The sequence below is a fragment of the Artemia sp. Qi Xiang Cuo genome, chromosome 13 (genome assembly GCF_049724085.1).
Source record: "Artemia sp. Qi Xiang Cuo chromosome 13, ASM4972408v1, whole genome shotgun sequence".
Classification (NCBI taxonomy): domain Eukaryota; kingdom Metazoa; phylum Arthropoda; class Branchiopoda; order Anostraca; family Artemiidae; genus Artemia; species Artemia sp. Qi Xiang Cuo.
This window is the reverse complement of record NC_142806.1, coordinates 62,147,102-62,168,075: the sequence shown is the minus strand read 5'-3', so window position 1 is coordinate 62,168,075 and position 20,974 is coordinate 62,147,102. Positions and strand designations below refer to the sequence as shown.

Here is a 20,974-nt window from a genome sequence, read left to right as displayed (position 1 = left end):
AATGTGCAACATGTGACTCAGCATGATATAGAAAAAAAGGACTAAACTATATTATCTCTATTCAGTACTGTTTTCAAATGTAACAGTAACTGCTATTACAATTGTATCCTTACCTCCTTCTCTAATGAGGACAAATGCAGTTCACTTAACATTGCTTATAGGAAAGAAATCAAATACAAAAAATGAAAGAAATAGACCATTTGATATGTCATTCAATTTTTGGTTTAATTAATATTTTATATGTTCAGCTCTTATTAGGCTTGTGTCTCATCATTAGCTGGTTCTTAATACGAAACATATTTTCCCCCTCCCACCATACACTCACACATGAGCAATGCTTTTGTATACAGTATTGAACAATATTTGACCTATTAGGAGGGGATGCAAAATTGCAATAACAGTTGTTATTAAATTTGGAAAGAGCAATACATTGTGTTTTTTTTTGCCATTATAAAATGACTTTTGATGAGAAATAATTCAAATTCACATAATCAAAAAACTTTTGTAGGCTATAAAAATTAATTTTATATCTGGCCTCATAAGGGTTGTGGCAGGGGGGTTGGGGGCAATGCAGATGCTAGTGATTATTAAATTCAGAAAGAATAAGTAATTAAATGGTATACTTCTTTTTTTGCTATCTGATTTCCAAATGATCAAAAAAATTTCCCTTAATTAGGTAATAACAGATCAACCTAAAGTCTTGTATTTAGGCTATTATTGATAGCATGAAAAAGGAGAAGATAAATATTCTTGGATTTAGAACTGATATTGTATAAAAAAAAAACAAGGTGGAATAAGAATTCCAAAAAAGACTGGCATTTTTGCATTTATTAGCATCACTAATAAAGTAAAAATTAACACTACTTTCAGCTACTATAATTTTTTCATGTTTTTCTCAATAGGCTAAGTTTTTGAACGATATCCGTTTCTGAAGAGTTCATACATTTTTAATATTTCTTTAAAAATGATTTGCCAATTCAAATACAAGCTGTAAGTTGTTATTTGGTTTCAGAAATGGCAAGGTAATTTTGGTTTGAACAGGTTTTTGTTTCTGTAAAGACTTCATTTTCTGCTTTCTAAGATGAGTTTGTAAATCAGTAGTTGGGATTTTCAATAGTCTAAGTTCATCCTCATATATCAAATAGTTTGTCAAACATCCTGGGATATTGAACCTACTAATGTCATCAAATATGTTTGTGAAATTACATGTTCTCTGATTACTTCCTAGCAAATAGATTGTAGTTTATTACACTTTTTAAAGACAAGGTCACAGGGTCTACCAAACCAATTTTCGGTTAGTGCTATATCCAAACTGGAATATTTTACTTTTGCGTGAGAACGTGTTGGTGTTTACATCTTCTGTTCTAGTTCTGAGTTCTGTACTCTAGTTCAAAGATGTCCTTGACATCTTCTGTTCTATTGGAATGATAAATTGTATTATTTTTTTCCTAGAAGAAATTCAGCGGCAGCAAAGTCACTCTTACATAAAATGGTAGTGTAAATATTTTTATCAAAGCCAATGGTGACATAAAAGCTAGTTTATAAAGCTAAGGGTGACTCATTCTTTGAATTTGAGCAATTTACTTGGGCATCATTTGAAACTAATAAGCTGCAAAAATATAAACTGCCGTTTAAAACAGCAGAAGCAAATAGTGTTCTCCAGTAATCATTCCTCAAGTTAATGTCTGCTTCCTTTTCTAAGAAATAATTTGTCATATATGTTTCATTGTAAAATAATTACAGTACTTTTAAATTATTAATTTTCATACTTTCTAGTAGATAGTTTGTGTTTTTTTTTCAGCTATATTTGTAAATAAATATATAGTTTTTCTGCTGTTTCTGGCTATAGGCATAACTTTCATTAACTTTGGACATATTTTATTATTTTAGGGTATTTTTGGCGGGATTAATGATTTTTTTCAATGAATTTTTACCATAAGATATTTCTACCAACCTGGGCATTTAAATCCCTTATAAAAAAAAATATATTTCCTGGGACCCTGTCAATTCGAGTTCCTGTAGCTGTAAGTAAAATTCGTTAGTTACTTTGGGTTAGCGTTTCTTCTTTACTATAATAAACCACTGCAACCATAATCTCAAATGTTACTCACAGGAAAAAGCAAACATTTTTTTGTAACGAAAAAACTGCATTGTTATCACTGTTCCCTAGACACCCTTTAAAATATTTGATACAGCCTTGCAAATTTCTTAACTTTTGCTAGGTAGCTTTCATCACTAACTTACCTGTCGGTCTTTTATAGTATTAACTTCAAAACTTGTTCCACAAAATAAATTTTTCAAAGAAAAGTAAAGAACTTCATTAAAAAAATAGCAAAAATAAAACCAAAAAATCTACCAAGCACGAAACTACCACAACTCAACATCGATAAATAAATGAAACCCAAAACAGATAGAAATTACAATAATTAACCAACTCAAACTCAAAACGAGCAGAAATTAACATAAGTTGGGCGCAAAACCACTATGCCTTCCCAAGGCCAGAACAAAATTTACACTTTACTGAAAAAATATAAATGTTCTTACTTTTATAACTTTAATAAATCAAATAATATTAACATTTTGATTACTAAATATCAGTATATGTATATTAAACTGACAATGCACGTTCATTTGTATTTTTTAAGTAAAGTGCAAATTTTGTTCTGGTCTTGGCATAGGGGTCTTGAGCCCCACTACTACTACTACTAACAACTCACCGCAGCACCAAGCCGCCTGAACACAGCTATGCACGATCCTCCTCCACCCCAATCTATTCAAAGCCTCCCTTTTTACACCCACCCACGAAGTTCCCGTTTCCTTTAAATCTTTCTTTATGACGTCCTCCCACCCCAGACGGGGACGACCTGCTTTCTGTTTAGCCCTATATGGTTGGCCAAAAAGAACAATCTTTGGCAATCTGTCATCCTTCATCCGTACAACGTGCCCTAACCACCTCAATCTTTCTTTCATTATAGCCCTAGAGAGCGGTGTTGAACCACATTTTTTGTATAGCCTATTGTTTGCAATACGGTCAGTCAGCCGGGTACCCAGAACAATCCTTAAGCAATTTCTCTGGAAAACATCTAGCAAATCTTCATCCGCTTTTCGGAGCGTCCATGCTTCAGAGCCATATTTGACCACTGTCATCACTGTAGCTTCTAATGTTCTAATCTTGGTTTGCAGACTTACCTTTCTATTCTTCCAGACCTTTTTTAACTGTGAAAAAACACCCTGAGCCTTGGCTATTCTATTTTTAACATCTTCACTGCTCCCACCATCTTTACTAATAATACTACCAAGGTAAGTGAAGTGGCCCACCTGATTAATCTTTTCATTACCCAAAGTCACCTTTTCATCTTCACTTATTCCTAGCCTTCGTGACTTAGTCTTCCTAGCATTAATTTTCAAACCAATTCTAGCACCCTGAACTCGTAAAACCTCTTAAACTTCATTCATCTTGCTCACACTTTCATCTAGGATGCTTAAATCATCAGCATAATCCAAGTCCAGGAGACATTTTCCTCCCCATTTGATTCCGTGGTCTCCCATTGCCTTTCCTGTGCTCCTTAAAGCAAAGTCCATCGAAATAATCCATATAAAGGGGGATAGAACACAGCCCTGCTTAACTCCTGATTTAATAGAAAACCAGCTGCTAACCTCATTTCCTACCTCAACTGCAGCAGTGTTATTCTCGTACATAGCCCTAATCACTTTAATGTATTTGTCTGGAATACCATACAAGGATAAAACCTTTACTAAAGCTCTTCTATCAACAGAATCGAACGCTTGCTCGTAATCTATAAAACTGAGGACCAAAGGTATTTGAAAACTCAGATACTTCTCAATTATTAGCCTAAGAGTGAAAATTTGGTCAACACATCCTCTACCTTTTCTAAAACCGCACTGCTCTTCTCTTAAAACTTTGTCTTCCGCATCTCTCAGTCTAAAAAGTATCATATTACTAAGTAATTTACTACCTACGGAGACCAGACTAATGCCTTGATAATTACCACACTTAACTTTTATCACCTTTCTTATAAAGTGGCTTAATTAAGGTTTTACTAAAATCGTTAGGTACTTCCCCTTTTTCAGAAATCATATTCATAATCTTCAGTAGCTTATTTCTAACCTCAGAGCCACCATATTTAAGAAACTCATTTACCACCCAATCAGCACCTGGAGCCTTGTGATGTTTCTTTAATCCTTATAATACTGTTGCTAATTCCTCCTCATAAAACAAATCTTCCTTCACATCCAAGATATCGCAAACTTTTTCATTTTCCTCTATATCTTTTCCTGCAACTCTATCTCGGTTAAGCAAGTTCTCAAAATGTTAGGCCCATCTCTCTTTAGTTTTTTCCTTATCGCTAATTGCGACCCCATTCCTATCTTTGACTGGGACAAGTCCGGATTGACTACTCCCTCTCAATATTTTAACGTGCCAGTATAATATTTTACTATTATGCCATCTAGCTGCATCTTCCAGATCCTAGGCAATTTTATCCATGGCCTCCACTTCACACCTCCTTAGTTCATATTTTAATGCTCTCTCCATTTTCTTTACATTTCTTTTGTTTTCATACGATCTATCACTCAGATAATTCTTGTACAAGTCCTTTCTCCTTTCTATTAAACATAAAGCTTTTTCACTAATATTCTTATGCTGCAGTTCTAGCTTTCTTCCCTAATACACCTTCAGCAACTTCACAAATTATTTTTCTAAAATTATTCTAACCATCCTCCAAATTGACAAGTTTTAAAATTTGAAGTTTAGTGTTTAAATGTTCCTAGACAGTTTCTCTCAAATTCTCATCCTTGAGCCTATCAATATCATAACTTCCCGGGAGGTAGTTAACCTTTCGACATTTCAGCTTTAAATTAACCCTAGACACTAACAGATGGTGATCTTTACTTTTAGCATCAATAACTATATACCCTAGTATCTTGTATTGATCCTGCCAGTCTTTGGTTTACTATAACATAATCAATAAGGTTTGCTGTCTTACCATCACGTGAATACCATGTAACTTATGAGCCATTTTGTGACCAAACACCGTATAGGTTATAACTAGGTTAGTATACCCACAAAATTGCAGAAGTGTGTATCCATTACTGTTTTCTTTTCCTACACCAAATTTACCTAGGCTAGGATACCATCTATCCCTATTTCTACCAACCTGGGCGTTAAAATCTCCCAGTAATAACATTATATTTCTACCTGGGACCTTGTCTATTTGCTCTTGTAACTGTCAGTAAAATTCATCTGAGTCTCTAGTATCTCCGTCAGTCGGTTCTACAGGGGCGTATACTACTATAACTGAAACCCTGAACTTTCTAGTCATAAAATGAGCAATTAGTATTCTATTATTAATACCTTCCCAGCCTAAACAAGACTTAGCTGCTTCCTTATTCATCACGAGCCCTACTCCCTGTCTATGTACCCTATCCTTCCTGCATGAGTAAACAAATTCTATATCACCTAATGTCATACTTCCAATCCCTGGGATATGAGTTTCTGAAACTCCTAATAAATTCAGTTCGAATCGTCTGAATTCGTCAGTCAAAATGTCAATACGATAGTCATTTTTTAATGTAACATTCCAAGTTCCAATTTTCATGTTCTTTAAATCATTGAAATTATTTTCACCTCAGGAAAAGCAATGGTCCCAGATACCAGTAAAGGATGGGGAATAATATATCTTCTCAAATCTACACTGAAGTGCTTAAGCCAGCTTAGAACCGGACAGCAAGACGTCCCTGAGACCTCCAGTATGAATGAAGGCTTTGTGCAATCCTGGGCCCATTTTGGTCACAACATGGTTTTCAGCACTTAGCGATCCTCTTCTATCAACAAGAGTCAAAATCCTGCACAGACATTCTCAAGCCTATTACCTCCGACTCATTATATATTCATGCCTACAAATATTATGCTACGACGGGGAGGCAACCCATAATAGATAAATTAGCTAGGAAGAGGTTTTTCAGCCCAAAGACACCCATCAAAACATACCAAGCCCAGAAGAATTGTCCATTAGTCAGAATCCCCTGCGATTGCTGTGTCGTTTACTAGGCTATAATTTCCTCGAGGGGCACCACTCCTCAAGTGAGAATAGAGTTGACCGCAAGGTCCCCAGTCTTGCAGGTCCCCGAAAAGGTCGAGGCAACCCTTTGCAGAGGCCGTTGTCCATAGATTTGGATTTTACGCCCTGCCACAGTTGTCCTCCTATTGAGTATCCTCCCGCGATGGTGTTCTGTATCACCATGCAATTTAACCCATTACTGGGAGAAGGTTTGCAACTCATGGGACTTGTGGACAAACCAGTGGGTCCTTTTGAGTTTACATTTTAGGGGCCTTCTTCCTCCTCCGCCTGTATTTATGACCTCGGGCGAGGGTGTCCCAGATTCTATTGTGGACCCCCAGGGACAAGGTCTCCCCTTGGTCCATGCCTCCTATGGAGGTACCGAAACACGCAAACTACTTATAAATATATATAACTCACTGAATATATAAGTTATATACATAAATGCAGAACTCACTGAAATATTTAACCTACTACTTATAAATATATATAACTCACTGAATATATATAAGTTTTATACAGAAATATATAACTCACTGACATATTTAACCTATTACTTATTAATATATATAACTCACTGACTATAAGTTATATAAAGAAATATATAACTTACTGACATATTTAACCTACTACTTATAAATATATATAACTCACTGACTATATAAGTTATATACAGAAATATATAACTTACTGACATATTTAACCTACTACTTATAAATATATATAACTCACTGACTATATATATTATATACAGAAATAAATAACTTACTGACATATTTAACCTACTACTTATAAATATATATAACTCACTGACTATATAAGTTATATCATGCTAATTTCTACTCATGCTAATTTCTGCTCGTTTTGAGTTTGACTCGGTTATTTATCGTAATAACCGGTGACGGTTAATAATGCTGTACAGGTGTTCGTGCATGTGTAGCAGATGTAGCTGTTACCTAATGTCTTGAAGCAAGAGGTTTCGACTAATTTTTTTTTTTTTTTTAGAGTTTATGTCTCCTAAATTTTGGGCACACAACAAACGCATCAAGGGAGGAGATATTCAAAATGTTTGAAAAATTTGGAAGAATTCAATCGATTTCCATAATACCAAATATGTCATTTAGTTTTGTGACTTTGGCTGAAGTCTCTGATGCAGAGTTAGCCTACAATAGTCTCCAAGGCTCAGAGATCAACATTGGTTTCAAGCAACATTTGTATCTTGCATATGTTGATCAAGGTATTCAAGAAAACAAAACTATTTTATGGGTCTTTTATGCTAAAGCATAATTTTATTTGATTACTAAACTTCACAAAGAGATTTTTTTTTGTTTTCCTCTAAGCTAAGTTCATGTTATTCTGTTTTCGTGATTGGTTAACTTTACAAGATTCTTTTGACTCCTGTTAAGCCAATTTCACATTATTCTATTTCCTTGATTCCCGACTTCATGTAGTTCTAAGGAATTTCTTCTAAGTAACTTTATGTGATGTTGTTTCTGTGATTCCCTAACTTCGCATGATAGTTATGATTTTCGGCAAAGCTAGTTTCCTATGGTTCCATTTTTATGGTTGTCTACCTTTACATAATTTTCATCCTTTCTTCTGCTATTAAATAAAAAAAAAACAAGTTTTTTCAACTAAAAGTAAGGAGCAACACTAAAACTTAAAAAGAACAGAAATTATTACGTATATAAAGGGGATTGCCCGCCTCCTCAACACCTCACTCTTTATGCTAAAGTTTTTTAGTACTTTTAAAAAAAGTGTCTTCTTGTTCTAATTAAATGGCCCTTGTGTATCAGGAGTCATTATTAAAGAATTGGGACAAAATTCTAACTTTAGCATAAAGAGTGAGGTGTTGAAGAGAGGGTGACCCCCTTTATATACGTAATAATGTTAGTTTGTTTTAAGTTTTAATGTTGCTCCTTACTTTCAGTTGAAAAAACTTGTTTTATTTTATTTAATATGTTTGTTATTATATAATGCCAGGAAATCTGGCCCTACCTCTATGCTAAAACCCCCTTACCACGGAAATATCCTCTAGACAATTCAATCCCGGTGAAAATTTACCCGGACAATTACTCTTAACCACCCTGCGCGTAAAATTAAGACAGAAAAGAGAGAGCAAGACATAAAAATAATTTTGTATAAGAATTCTGGGAAATTCCCCCAGTTCATAATTTCCCCGGACAAATTCACTTCCTGGAAACTTCCCTCCCCATGGAAAATTCCCCTGAAAAAACCCAACAGACAATTTGCCCCCCCCCCCTACCCAAAAATGTACGCCTACATCCCAGTAACAAATACTATGCGTAAACAATAGGCAAATTTTATAACTAACACATTTCCTCTGGGGCTGTGTGAAAGGGGGGGGGGTCATGTTGTACCCATAGGTTAATTTATTGGGCCTTTCAACTATGATGAACTAAACGGCTATCTCAAAATTTTATCTGACGATTTTTGGGAAAAAGGGCGGAGGAGGAGGCCTAGTTGCCCTCCAATTTTTTGATCACTCAAAAAGGGCACTAGAGCTCTTGATTTCTGTTTGAATTAGCCCTCTTTCGATATTCTAGGACCACTGGGTAGATATGATGACCACTGAAAAAAAAAACACGCACCCCTTATCTTTCTTATGGTGAAAAATACAAAATTCCAAATTTTTGGAGAGATGACTTTGAAACCTAAACAGTAAGGTTCTCTGATACATTGCATCTGATGTGTGCTGCATCTGATGATGGTGTGATTTTAATTGAGATCACTTGACTTTTAAGGGCTGTTTCCCCCTTTTTTTGAAAATCAAGAAAATTTTCTCAGGTTCGTAACCTTTGATGGGTAATACTAAACTTAATAAAACTTATGTAATTAAAATCAGAATAAAAAATGCAATTCTTTTGATGTATCTATTGGAATCAAAATTCTGTTTTTTAGAGTTTCGGTTACTATTGAGCCGGGTCGCTCCTTACGTACAGTTCGTTGCCATGAACTGTTTGGTAGTTACTTCACATGGTCCTCCTTAGAGTAGACTTATGTGCACACCTGGTATGTTAGAATCTGCTATATTTCAGAGAGCAATAATTGTGTATTTCTTAGAATATTCAATTTAATTAAACTATGAAGTTTCATTGATAAAAAAAACACTACCGAAAAGGAACAACTTATTGAATTTTTATGATTGGTTATGATGACTTATCAAAATTAGTTAAGGTTCCGAAACTCTGAAATTTTATTTAAAAAGCTTGAAGCCAAAAGGAGTCCGTTTAGGATTCCAGGTGTTTTTTTAAGAAGAAGAAGAAAAAATAATTGACATAAACAAACAAAGAGAATGAGAATATTCTATAAGAGGACAGCAGCAACTTTATAAGAAATTTAAAATAAATTTTCTTGTGAAATATTATCGCATTTAATCAGCAGTTTTACCGAACCAATCCTGCTCAATTCATCCTCAGGGCTATACTGTGGTGTTTCTCCTCCCCATAGTATAGTGCAGACGGTTTGATATCATTCTATTATCCCTTGTTGTTTTAGTCTTGTTTTCGTTTAAAGCTTTTTCCAATAGGCAATGATTAGAAGTCCTCCAAAAAAAAAGTCTCCCCAGATCCAACCTCAAATGCCAGTGAAAGCGATACCCATCTTGGCTGGTCCAGCACACTATCTCAAAGTTCAAATGATAGCTCCAATTCTGAGAATAGGACTATGATAAGTGTAGGGGCTAATGTCACAATAAATGATGATAATGGGTTTCAAGAGGTCCTTTCTAGAAGCTTTAAAAAAAAATAAAAAGTATTCCCAACCAAATGCATTTCCCCTCCCCAAGCCCAAGATCCTCCCTCTATAAACTTAGTAATTTACCTTAAAATTACTCCTACTACCCCCTTTGAAATAAAAAAGATTACCGCAATAAGAGTTGCAATTTTCAAGTTGCTAAAATCAATGTTCTCTCTTAATATTAACCGTGATGGATCTCTGCTAATATCTGTCCAAGATCAGAAATCAGCAGACACAATAATTAACCTAAAATCCCTTCTGAATACCCCAATTAATGCATCTAAATGGAACCCAAAACAATCACTAACGAAAATAGTAGTTTATAATGTTCCCCCAGAAATATCCATTCAGGAGTTAAAAGAAGGGCTCTCAGGTAGGGCTGGAAACACAATTCCAGTTGAAGATGTTACCCAACTCGGCAAACCTAACTCTAATGGCCTAAAAACAAGTAGATTCTTCTTATTACACTGAAGGAAAAAATTAATATCCCGGAAAAATTATTCCTATTTGGGCAAATCAAGCCACACAAGTAATACAAACCTAAGCCTATCCAGTGTCAAAAGTGTCTCAAACTGGGACACACAACAAAGAAATGCAATGAAATTCTCCTAGAGTGTAGTAATTGTAAAGCTTTCCATCCTAAATAGTTGAAAACCTACAACAACACTCAGCCTAAATGCATCAATTGCAAAGGCCCACATGAATCTACAAATAAATCACTCTGCCCTACATATAAGAAAAGAGCTCTAACACTCCAAATAGCAACAGAGAAGGCCATCCCATACCCCTTTGCAGCAATGGAAGCAAATACTGCCCAACAAAACCAAATAAAGCCTGTAATGAAACCAACCAAAACCCCCAAGTCAAACGCCCCCAATGCATCAAGCACCCCATATAAAACACCATCTTCTAAGCCCCCTTGCTCACATCCCTATCAGAAGGAATCACCATGTCAACAAGCCTCCTTGTCCAGTGAGATGAGGTCAGCCTGGGCCCCCCCTCCCAAGAAGAAACAAACCAGAAATACTACCAGGAATTAATCCCTTAACCGACAAACAGGATGCACAACCAAAAATGCAATCCCCAAATATATGCTTATTCATTCTAAACTGTAATGCAGTTCAAGCCATAAACAAACATTAACTACAGAAAACAAAAATCCCTGCAGAATGGGCAAAAATCTACATCCCTGATGATATGCTCATTCAAGCAAAAAAAGATCTTGCTTTACTTTTAACAAAGCTGAACATTGATACGCAGTCATATGAAGAATAAATCAATAACACAACATATATCAATACTCCAGTGGAATGTAAGATCACTCACAGAAAAAAAGCTAAATGAACTAATATCTTTTATGAATAATAATTCCATTAATATTGCTTGCCTCCAGGAAACTCATTTAACCCAAAATCAACAAATTAAGTCTCTGGGATATACTATCCTCAGAAAGGATAGATCTTCAGAGAGAAAAGGAGGTGGGGTAGCTTTATTAGTTAAAAATAATATAAAATTATGTGGCATCAATTTTCCAGATTTTGCAAATGATGTTGATGCAATTGGTATCAGTGTTTGGCTGAATAATATAAAAACCGACATAATAAGCTTTTATAACCCTAATGGCCAAACTACAGATGCCATGGATTTCTTTAATTATATAAATAATTCTAATATGTTAAAAAATATCATAATTTGTGGAGATTTCAATGCCCACAGCCTTTTGTTGGGGAATAAACCAGCAAATAAAGCTGGTAAATTCATTGAGCATATGACTTCAAATATTAATGAATTAGCTGTTGCTACCCCTCCAAACCTGAAAACATATTTCAGCCTCAAAAGTGGCAGACTCTCTACAATTGACCTACAAATTGTGTCATTAAATATTTTGAATAAAATTTACATAAATAAAATTGACAGTCTATGTACTGACCACTTTGCTATAGTTTGCACCCTAAATGAACCTGCTGAAACTCTATCTCTTTCCTCCAAATATATCAACACTAAAGCAAATTGGATTATGCTCCAAAATACGCTAAATGATGAAATTACAAGTTTCACCCAAAATTCATGCATTTCAAACACAACAGTTGACACACATGCTGAAGCCTTGACATCTTTACTAATAAATACAGCTAACCATGCTATCCCCAGGACAACACCTAAGAAAACATTCTCAAAACACATTCCTGAAGCATGTTAGACAAATGAGTGCCAAAATAAATGGAAAGTACAAAAGACACCTAGGACAGAATTCATAAAAAAAACTATTACCTACTGCACATTTTAAAAAATTACAAGCAGAATCTAATCTAAAAATGACTATAATAGATGCTAAATATAAGTACTGGAATAATTTTGCAAATAATCTCTCCAAAGAAACACATGAGCCAATTATACATAAAGTCATAAGCCACATCTGTGGGAAAAAGACTTCCCTCAACCGTCTCCTGTATGAGCTTATACATTATAATACCCATTATGACAATGATAATGAAAAAGCTAACCTATTTGCAACTATTTTTGTTAATAAGCTAACATCAAATAATCAAAGCAAACTGTCCTCAATTCCTATGAACCCAAGTTACCAACCACGCCCAGGATCCGAGTATATAACTAATCCATTTTCAATCCAGGAATTGAATAACGCAATACATCATATTAGGACCAAAACTAGCGGCAGCTATGACAATATACACCCTACATGGATAAAGAAACTCACCCCTTCATACAAACAAGAACTGCTAAATTGTTATAATCACGCTTGGGCATCTTCTATGTTCCCCAATATATGGAAATGTTCCTCCCTCCTACCAATCCTAAAGAAAAATAAAACCAAAGATAACCCTGAGTCTTATAGGCCCATAATGATTACTCCTGTGATGGGAAAAATAATGGAGAAAATGATCTATCAGAGACTCCTCTGGTTTGTTGAAAAAAATAATATGATCCCTCACACTCAAACTGGATTCAGGAAACACCACTCCTCAACAGATGCTTTCATTTTGCTAACAAATGCAATCAATGAATCTTTCTCAAAAAATAATGTCCTAGTTGCAGCTTTCCTTGATTTTGAAGGGGCATATGACAATGTGAACCACCAAATCCTTTTAAACAAACTTGCAAACCTTGGAGTACCCTCTAAGCTAGTATCTTTTATTAAATCCTTCATAGAAGTGCGAAATTTCATCGTTTGTGTTGGTTCAGCCTCTTCACCCCAAAAGACAATAACCAAAGACCTACCTCAGGGAGCAGTCCTCAGTTGCCTCCTATTTTCCCTATATCTCTGGGACATGAACCTACCCCACACGAATCTACAATATGCTGATGATCTGGTGCTATGGTCATCTGGCAACACCTTTCACATAGCACTTTCAAATCTGCAAAGGTCACTTTTCCAGTTTGAAAAATTCTCTCAACATTCAGATTTACCCATTGCACCTACCAAGTCAAAAATAATCCAATTTCACCGAAAGCAAAACCATGTTAATGCAAAACTAACTCTAAATAAAACAACTATTCCAGAAGATAATCATATTAATTACCTAGGTCTCATGCTTGACCTGAAACTTAATTTCCACATCTACATTTCAAAAACAATAAAAAAAATGCTATAGAAAAACAAATATACTAAAAAGACTTCATTCCACACTCTGGGGATATACGGAGACAACCAGTCTTACACATCATATAGAAAATCTCATATTGACTATCGGTTCATCATCGTTGGTGCATGAGCAAAGACCCAAATGCAAAAAATTGAAACAATACAAAATGATATAATACGTGATATAATATATTTGGTCTTAGGAAACCCATAAGCACCAAGTTTTTGCATATGGAGAGTGGATTAACAACAATAAGGGAGAGACGTAGCTTCCTCTTGGCAAAACATCTTACAAAAATTGAATCAAATAGCTCACACACACTACATAATTGGATAAGAAATCCAGCCATGCATAGCGGCATTGCAGATGAGTATGCCAATATTCAGAAGAATTTCCCCATACCAGCAAAGTCTATTGCACCCACTTTCCCCCAATCCCCCCATGGAATTGGTCAAGTCCCATAATAAATAATGAGTTCTCAAAGTGGAATAAAGATTTAACCCCCATTGCTTTTGTCCAGAAAAAATTTGCAGAACTTAATACAATTACCTAAAAAAATCACTTCCAAATATTTGTTGATGGGTCAAAAATGAATGAGAAGGTTGCAAGTGGGGTTTTCCTTCCTCACCTGAAAATTGCAATGGGTGAGAGATTATATAATAATTTATCTATAATGTCTGCTGAGTTAAATGCCGTAATCATGGCATTAGAACACCTTAAGGAAAACCAACCTTTGATTGCAAATTCAAATAATATTATCATATATTCCAACTCTCTGTCAAGCCTTGAGTGGCTGGCCTCAGCTCCACAATATAAGTTGGACATTGACACTTATCATTGTCTCAGTATTATAGATGACCTTGCTTCAAGTGGCAAAGAACTTATTTTCAGTATATTCCTTGCCACTCTGGCATAAGTGGTAATCGTCAGGTTGATGAAATAGCAAAAAATGCTATAAATATTGACCAGCCAAGTGGGAGACCAATCCCAATTAGAAATATTTACCGATGGAGACTATTAGATATTAATTTCAATAAGATTAATCCTATCCTTTCCCCCTTTCCCAATAAGTATCTTTCTAAAATTTATCATTGAATTCGTTCTGGATCAAATGGACTAAATTTTCTTGCATTCTCATATAAGTTTTCTAATTCAAGTGGTTCAATTCCCCTGTCCCCTCTTTGCAGGCGTTGTAATATGAATAATGAAACAATTGACCATTGCCTATATGAATGTAATATGCTGAAGACTGCACAACATACCTTGCTTTGTAAACTGTTAAAATGATTCAATCACCACACTCTGTCACCATCAACCACGAGCCAAGCCGACTATTCCTGCAAACAGAACTGAGAAATTAATATCTATAATATTATGTTTGAACTCCTTGAGTTGAAAGCTATACTGAAAGACATTTGATAATATTTCTTAAATAAGATGCATCCAGAGCAGAAGCTCTGTAGCCCACAGAGTGAAGCAAAATGAAAAGGGCTAAATAGCATCAACTGAATAGCCCACCCGCTGTGAATTAGAAAAGAAGAAGAAAAAACCAACATTGACATAAACAACATTTTATGAAATTTAAAAATAAATTTCTTGTGAATTATTGTCTCGATTTATCAGTAGTTGTATCGAACCAATCGTGCTCAAATTCCTCCTCAGGGCCAAAGTATGGTGTTTTCTTTTGTGGATGGTGAAGTTTTCCCCACAGTAGAGTGCAAACAGTCTTGTATCATATTACTATCTTTTCCTGTTTAGCTTAAAGCTTATTCTAATAGGCAATGCAAAGAACTCCCCCTAAAAAAAGTCCCTCCGGATCCCACCCTAAATACTAATGAAATTGATCCATTTTTACCTCATCTTGGCTGGTCAAGCACTCTATCACGAAGCTCACATGAAAGCTAAAATTCTTAGAATGGTATAATGATCAGTGTTGTAGCTAATATCTCCATAGATGATAATGGCTTTCAAGAGGTCCTTTATAGGAGCTCAAAAAAAGGGAGAAAACGTCCCCAATCAAAAGTATCTCCCCTCCCCCTGTCCAAGTTTCTCCTTTTCAATACATGGGCATATACTTCAAAATTTCTCCTAATACCCCTTTTGAAATAAAAAAGATTAATACAATAAGGGTTTCAATTTTCAAAATGTTAAAATCAATGTTTTCTTTTAACATTCACCGTAATGGATCTTTGCTAATAGCTGTCCAAGATCAGAAATCAGCAGATATAATACTTAATCTAAAATGTCTTCTGAATACCTCAATTAACTCATCTAAATGGAACCCAAAACATTCTCCCACAGGGAGAGTAGCATGTAATGTTCCCCTTGAAATAACAATACAGGAGTGACGAGATCGACTCAGATAGGGCTGGTAATGCAAACCCTGTCCAAGATATCAATCATCTGGCTAAATCCAGCTCTAACGCAACTAAACCATGCAAATTTTTCCTATTTACACTGAAGGAAAAAATTAATATCCCAGAAAAGTTATTCCTATTTGGGCAAATCAAACCACAGAAGGAATACAAGCCAAAGCCTATCCAGTGTAAGAAGTTTCTGAAACTGGGACACACAGCAAATAAATGCAATGAAATTCTCCTAGCCTGTAGTAATTGTAATCGTTCCCATCCTAAATAGTTGAGAATTTGCAACAACACTCAGCCTACATGTATCAATTGTAAAGGCCCACATGAATCCACCAATAAATCACAATGCCCTGCATATAAGAAAAGAGCACTAACACTCCAAATAGCAACAGAGAAGGCCATTCCATACCCTTTTGCAGCAATGGAAGCAAATACTGCCCAATCACACCAAATAAAACCTATATTGAAATCAAATAAAACTCCCAAATCAAATACTCCCAATGCATCAAGTACTCCTTACAAAACACCATCCTTTAGGCCCCTAGCTAACATCTCTATCAGAAAGAATCACCAAGCCTACAAGCCTCCTTGCCTAGTGAGATGAGGTCGGCCTGGCACCCCCTCTCAACAAGAAACAAACCAGAAACACTACCAGGAATTAATCCCTTAACTGACAAACAGGAAGCAGAACCAAACATACAAACCTCAAATATATGCTTATTCATTCTAAACTGCAATGCAGTTCAGGCCATAAATATACAACAACAACAGAAAACAAAAATCATTGCAGAACTGGCAAAAATCTACATCCCTGATCATATGCTCATTCAAGCAAAAAAAGATCTTGCTTTACTATTAACAAAGCTGAACATTGATACACAGTCATATGACAAATAAATAAACAACACAACACATATCAATACTCCATTGGAACGTAAGATCACTTACAGAAAATAAGTTAAATGAACTAATATCTTTTATGAATAATAATCCCATCAATATTGCTTGCCTCCAGGAAACTCATTTAACCCAAAATCAACAAGTTAAGTCTCTGGGATACATTATTCTGAGAAGGGATAGATCATCAGAGAGAAAAGGAGGTGGAGTAGCTTTAATAGTTAAAAATAATATAAAATTCTGTGGCATCAACTTTTCAGATTTTATGAATGATGTTGATGCAATTGGTATCAGTGTTTGGCTGAATAATACAAAAACTTACATAATAAGCTTTTATAACCCTAATGGCCAAATTACAGATGTCATGGATTACTTCAGCTATATAAATAATTCTAATATGTTGAAAAACATTATTATTTGTGGTGACTTTAATTCCCATAGTCTTTTTTGGGTAAATAAATCAGCAAATAAAGCTTGTAAGTTCATTGGACATATGACTACAAACAGCAATGGATTAGTTGTTGCTACTCCTCCAAATCGGAAGACATATTTCAATCCCAAAAGTGGCAGTTACTCTACAATTGACCTACAAATTGTGTCTTTAAATATTTTGAATAAAATTTGTATAAATAAAATTGATACTCTATGTACTGACCACTTTGCCATAATTTGCTCCCTAAACGAACCTGCTGAAACCCTATCACACACCTCGAAATATTTCAACACTATAGCAAATTGGCCTCTGTTCCAAAATAAGCTAAATGATGAAATTACAAGTTTCACCCTAAATTCATGCATTTCAAGCGCAACAGCTGACACACATGCTGAAGTTTTGGCATCTTTACTATTAAATACAGCTAATCATCCTATCTCCAGAATATCAGCCACGAAAACCTTTCCTAAACATATTCCTAAAGCATGGTGGACAAATGAGTGCCAAAATAAATGGAGAACAAAAAAGGCATCTAGGAGAACATTCTTAAAAAACCATCACCTACTACATATTTAAAAAAATTACAAGCAGAATCTAATCTAAAAAGGACCATAATAAATGCTAAATATAACTACTGGAATAATTTTGCTAATATTCTCTCCAGAGAAATACATGAGCCAATTATACATTTAGTCATAAGCTACATCTGTGGGAAAAAGACTTCCCCTAACCCACTTGTGTATGAACTTATACATAATATTACCCATTATGTTAATGATAATGAAAAAGTTAAGCTATTTGCCCATCTTTCTGTCAATAAGTTAGCATCAACTAATTGTAGCAAAACGCTCCCAGTTCCTCTTAACCTTAGTTACCAACCTTGCCCCGCATCTTAGTATCCGACCTATCCATTTTTGATTACGAAAAGGCACAATTTAATACATCATATTAGGACCAAGAATAGTAGTAGCTATGACAATATACACCCTACATGTATGGAGAATCTCACTCCTTCACACAAACAGCAAATTCTAAATTGTTATAATCATGCATGGTCTTCACGTTCATTTTCCAATATAATGAAAGGATCATTTCTACTACCACTACCAAAGAAAATTAATCCACAAAGTAACCCTTAGTCTTAAAGATACATACTCGTTACTTGTGTGATGGGAAGAATAATTAATAAAATGATACATTATTAGCTCCTCTGGTTTGTTGAAAAAAATAATGTGATCCCTCACACTCAAACTGGCTTCAGGAAACACCATTCCTCAACAGATGCTTTCATATTGTTAACAAATGCAATAAATGAATCATTATCAAAAAATAATGTCCTAGTTGCAGCTTTTCTAGATTTTGAAGGGGCATATGACAATGTGAACCCCCAAATCCTTTTAATTAAACTTGCAAACCTTGGACTACCCCCCAAGCTAATATCTTTTATAAAATCTTTCATAGAATTGCGAAGTTTTATTGTTTGTATAGGTTCAGCCTCTTCATCCCAAAAGACAATAACCAAAGGCCTTCCTCAGGGAGCAGTCCTCAGCTGGCTCCTCTTTGCCCTACATCTCTGGGACATGAGCCTCCCCCACACGAATCTACAATATGCTGAAGATGTGGTACTATGGTCATCTGGCAACACCTTTGAGATTGCACAGTCAAAGCTGCATAAGTCACTTCCAATTTGAAAAATTCTCTCAACATTCAGATTTACCCATTGCACCTACCAATTCAAAAATAATCCAATTTCACCGAAAACGAAATCATGTTAATGCAAGACTAACTCTAAATGGAACAAATATTCCAGAAGATAATCATATTAATTACCTAGATCCCATGCTTGACCAAAAATTTAATTTCCACCTCCACATTTCAAACACAATAAAAAAATGCTATAGAAAAACAATTATACTAAAAAGACTCCTTTCCATACCCTGGGGCTGTAAGGAGAAAACCTTACTCCAGTTTTATAAATCACATATAAGACGCCCTATTGACTATGGGCTCATCGTCTATGGTACTTGTGCAAAGACCCAGATGCAAAAAATTTAAACAATGCAAAATGATATAATACGTCTCATATTTGGTCTTAGAAAACCCACAAGCACAAAGTTTCTGCTCATGGAGAGTGGATTAACAGCAATAAGGGAGAGACGTAGATTTCTTTTGATAAAACATCTTATAAAAATTGAATCAAACAGCTCACACACCCTACATAATTGGTTAAGAAATCCAGCCATGTATAGAGGCTTTGCAGATGAATATGCCAATATTCAGAAGAAGTTTCCTGTACCCGCAAAGTCTATTGCACGTACTTTCCCCCACTCCCCTCCATGGAATTGGTCAATCCCCATAATAAATACTGATTTCTCAAAGTAGACTAAAGATTTAACCCCTATCGCTTTTGTCCAGAAAAAAATTTGCTGAACTTAATAGAATTACTTATAAAAACCATTTCCAAATCTTTTTGATGGATCCAAAATGAATACGAAGATAGCAAGTAGATACTGCTTTCCTTCTGAAAAAGTAGCAGTATCCGAAGATACTGCTTTCCTTCCTCACCTGAAAATTGCAATGGGTGAGAGATTGTATAATAATGTATCTATAATATCTGCAGAGTTAAATGCCATAATCATGGCATTAGAACACCTTATGGAAAATAAACCCTTGATAGCTAATTCAACGTAGATAATTTCGGAGACCACACTGCTTTTCCATGACGATAAATAAAAGTTCAAATAGGGATAAAATCCTTTTAATAGACAGTGATGATGATAACAGTGATAGAAATTCACAAAAAATACCAGATATTTCGGTCACATATACAGTGACCGTCACCAGTAGTACTACTGATGACGGTCACTGTATATGTGACCGAAATATCTGGTATTTTTTGTAAATTTCTATCACTGGTATCATCATCACTGTCTATTAAAAGGATTTTATCCCTATTTGAACTTTTATTTATTGCTAATTCAAATGAAATTATAGTTTATTCTTACTCTTTATCAAGCCTTGAGTTACTGTCTTCAGCTCCTCAGTATAAGCTGGATATTGACACTTATCATTGTCTTAGTATTATAGATAATCTTGCTTCAAGTGGAATAAGAACTTTTCTTCAGTATATTCCTAGCCACTGTGGTATAAGTGGTAATCATAAGGTCGATGAAATAGCAAAAAATGCTATAAATATTGACCAGCCAAGTGGGAGACCAATCCCCATTAGAGATATTTACCGATGAAGACTATCCGATATTATGTTTCATAAGAAAAATCCACTTTTTCCCCCTTTCCCAATAAGTATTTTTCTAAAATTTATCATAGAATTCGTTCTGGAATAAATGGACTAAACTTTCTTGCATTCTCGTATCAGTTTTCTAATTCAAGTGGTTCGGTTCCCCTGTCCCCTCTTTGCAAGTATTGTATAATGAATAATGAAACATTTGACCACTGCCTATTTGAATGTAATATGCTGACGTCTGCACAGCATACTTTGCATTGTAAACTGTTCAAGTGCTTCAAACATCACAAAATCTCACTATCAGCCAAGAGCCTAGCCGATTATACCTGCACACAGAGCACAGAAATCGATATCTATCATCATATCTTTGAACTCCTTGAGTCAAAAGATCTACTGAAAGATATCTGAGAATATCTAATAAATAAGAGACAACCAAGCCAGTAGCTGTGTAGCCCACAGAGTGAAGCAAAAGGAAAAGGGCTAAATAGTATATACTGAAAAGCCCGCCTGCTGTGAAATAGAAGAAGAAGAAGAAAAAATTAAAAAAGCAACAACTTGATGATTCTTATTACTAGAAATGTTATGATAAG

The 20,974-nt window shown here is 35.1% G+C and overlaps 1 protein-coding gene across 4 annotated transcripts in view; it reads left to right on the top strand.

Moving 5' to 3' along the window:
- LOC148945522 (tRNA (carboxymethyluridine(34)-5-O)-methyltransferase alkbh8) overlaps positions 1-20,974 on the top strand; it is a 73,557-nt gene that overhangs the window by 5,163 nt on the left and 47,420 nt on the right. For all 4 annotated transcript variants that reach the window (XM_089098692.1, XM_089098694.1, XM_089098695.1 and 1 more), the window contains exon 2: positions 7,086-7,317. In XM_089098692.1, coding sequence (XP_088954818.1) covers positions 7,086-7,317 — 232 coding nt within the window. The remainder of the gene's footprint in view (positions 1-7,085; positions 7,318-20,974) is intronic.